Consider the following 1,608-nt stretch of genomic DNA (forward strand, 5'->3'; position numbering starts at 1 on the left):
AGGTGTTTAAATCTTCAGAACAAACTCGGCTCTTCCTCTAACGAGGCTCCTCGCTGTGTAAACGCCTCTTTCTGCTCTAATGCTGAAATATTGAAGCCTAGTTTTTGAAATTCTTCAATCATCTTGTGAAAACAAACTTTTACTGACGTGGGTGAATTTGTTTCGGTGCTTGAAATGTGTTTATCGGAGTCTGTAAGCTCAAATGTCACTGTACTTTAACCAGATCTTAGAGGCTCTGGCTCTGAGTCACATACAGTCTGTAAGAATCTGAAACAGTGACGAGTCGACAGCTTCTACCGACATTAAACCACGTTTTCTTCACTTCATCATCACAGAGATATTAATAGAAAACATCTGTGGACGAGGGAAACGTGATCACATGTTTGTTTTGTTGTGTTTCAGGCGTGTTTGGTAAACTGGAGCTGTACGGACAACCTCACGGCGTTTACCACACCAAACTCGCCGCCACCGCCAAGGCCGGGTCCAACACGCTGACCCTGGTGCGGCCCGTCGACTGGCAGGTGAGTGAGGTTTATTTTTCACTCACTGTTTCCTGTGTTGAAATGAGAGGATGTGGAAAGGTTTGAGCCGCCAGGTCTGATGTGAACTCAGACCTCGAGGATCAAACCCCGCCCTTCTGTTCTTCAGAGCGCCTGATGAGCTCGTTGTTGTCGTGTGTGTCTGCGTTTGTGGCGTGCTCAGGTCGGAGACGAGGTCGTCATCTCCACCAGCAGCTACAGCGCCTGGGAGACAGAGAAACGCCAGATCACCGCCGTGTCATCAGACGGCCGCACCCTGACCCTGAACCAGCCTTTGACCCACGCTCACATCGGTCAGCTGAACATCGCCGCCCTCTCTCAGCCTGTCCTCATCAGTGTTTCACTTCAATCAATACTTTTCAATCAGTCTTCTGTGATTATTTTAGTTTTTTAATTAAATACAGTCACATCTGTATCTTTGGCTCATGTTTCTCCTGAACTGAGAATCCTCCAGTGACGTCGACGCGTCTGACTTTCTGATTAGAAACCAGCTGAAGAGTTTTAAAGTGACCCGTGTCTCTGTCTGCGTCCAGGTGAGACTCACTCTGTCCCGGGAACATCTGTCTCTTACTCGCTGGCCGCTGACGTCGGGCTCCTGAGCAGAAACATCAGGATCGAGGGTGAGGAGTACCCCGACATGATGAAGGAGTCGTTTGGAGCCAGACTGCTGGTCGGGTCTTACTCCTGGGATGGAATCGATTACAAAGGTAGATATTGATTTATATATTGATATATATTGTGATATTTATTAGATAATTTTGCTTTAAAATAATTAGACTCACACGATCTGTATTCTTTGACGGTTTCAGCAGTTGTGTATGACGGTATGTATTCGCTGTCACTGACTCTGTGTGAAGGTCTTTGAACACATCGTCACTTCACGGATGTTTTTTCCTCCTGAAGGAAAAGCTCAGATCAGGAACGTGGAGTTCTTCCGCTCCGGTCAGGAGGGCTGGACCGACGACACCGACCCCCGCTACTCTGTGGCCTTCCTCAACCTGGGAGAGGTACACACACACACACACACACACACACACACACTCACACTCACACACACACACACACACTC

The 1,608-nt window shown here is 47.9% G+C and overlaps 1 protein-coding gene across 1 annotated transcript in view; it reads left to right on the forward strand.

Annotated features, from left to right (window-relative positions):
- Positions 1-402: 402 nt before the first annotated feature.
- The window catches only part of LOC111652090 (fibrocystin-L-like), a gene marked incomplete at its 5' end in the record, with an annotated part of 9,353 nt that continues 8,147 nt past the window's right edge, over positions 403-1,608 (forward strand). Inside the window, 4 exons of the mRNA XM_023402233.1 lie at positions 403-521; positions 703-832; positions 1,073-1,246; positions 1,443-1,546. Of these exons, the coding sequence (XP_023258001.1) occupies positions 403-521; positions 703-832; positions 1,073-1,246; positions 1,443-1,546 (527 nt within the window). The remainder of the gene's footprint in view (positions 522-702; positions 833-1,072; positions 1,247-1,442; positions 1,547-1,608) is intronic.

Source organism: Seriola lalandi, unplaced genomic scaffold (genome assembly GCF_002814215.2).
Source record: "Seriola lalandi dorsalis isolate HSWRI2012SDOR001 ecotype SW California unplaced genomic scaffold, Sedor1 jcf7180002053908, whole genome shotgun sequence".
Lineage (NCBI taxonomy): Eukaryota > Metazoa > Chordata > Actinopteri > Carangiformes > Carangidae > Seriola > Seriola lalandi.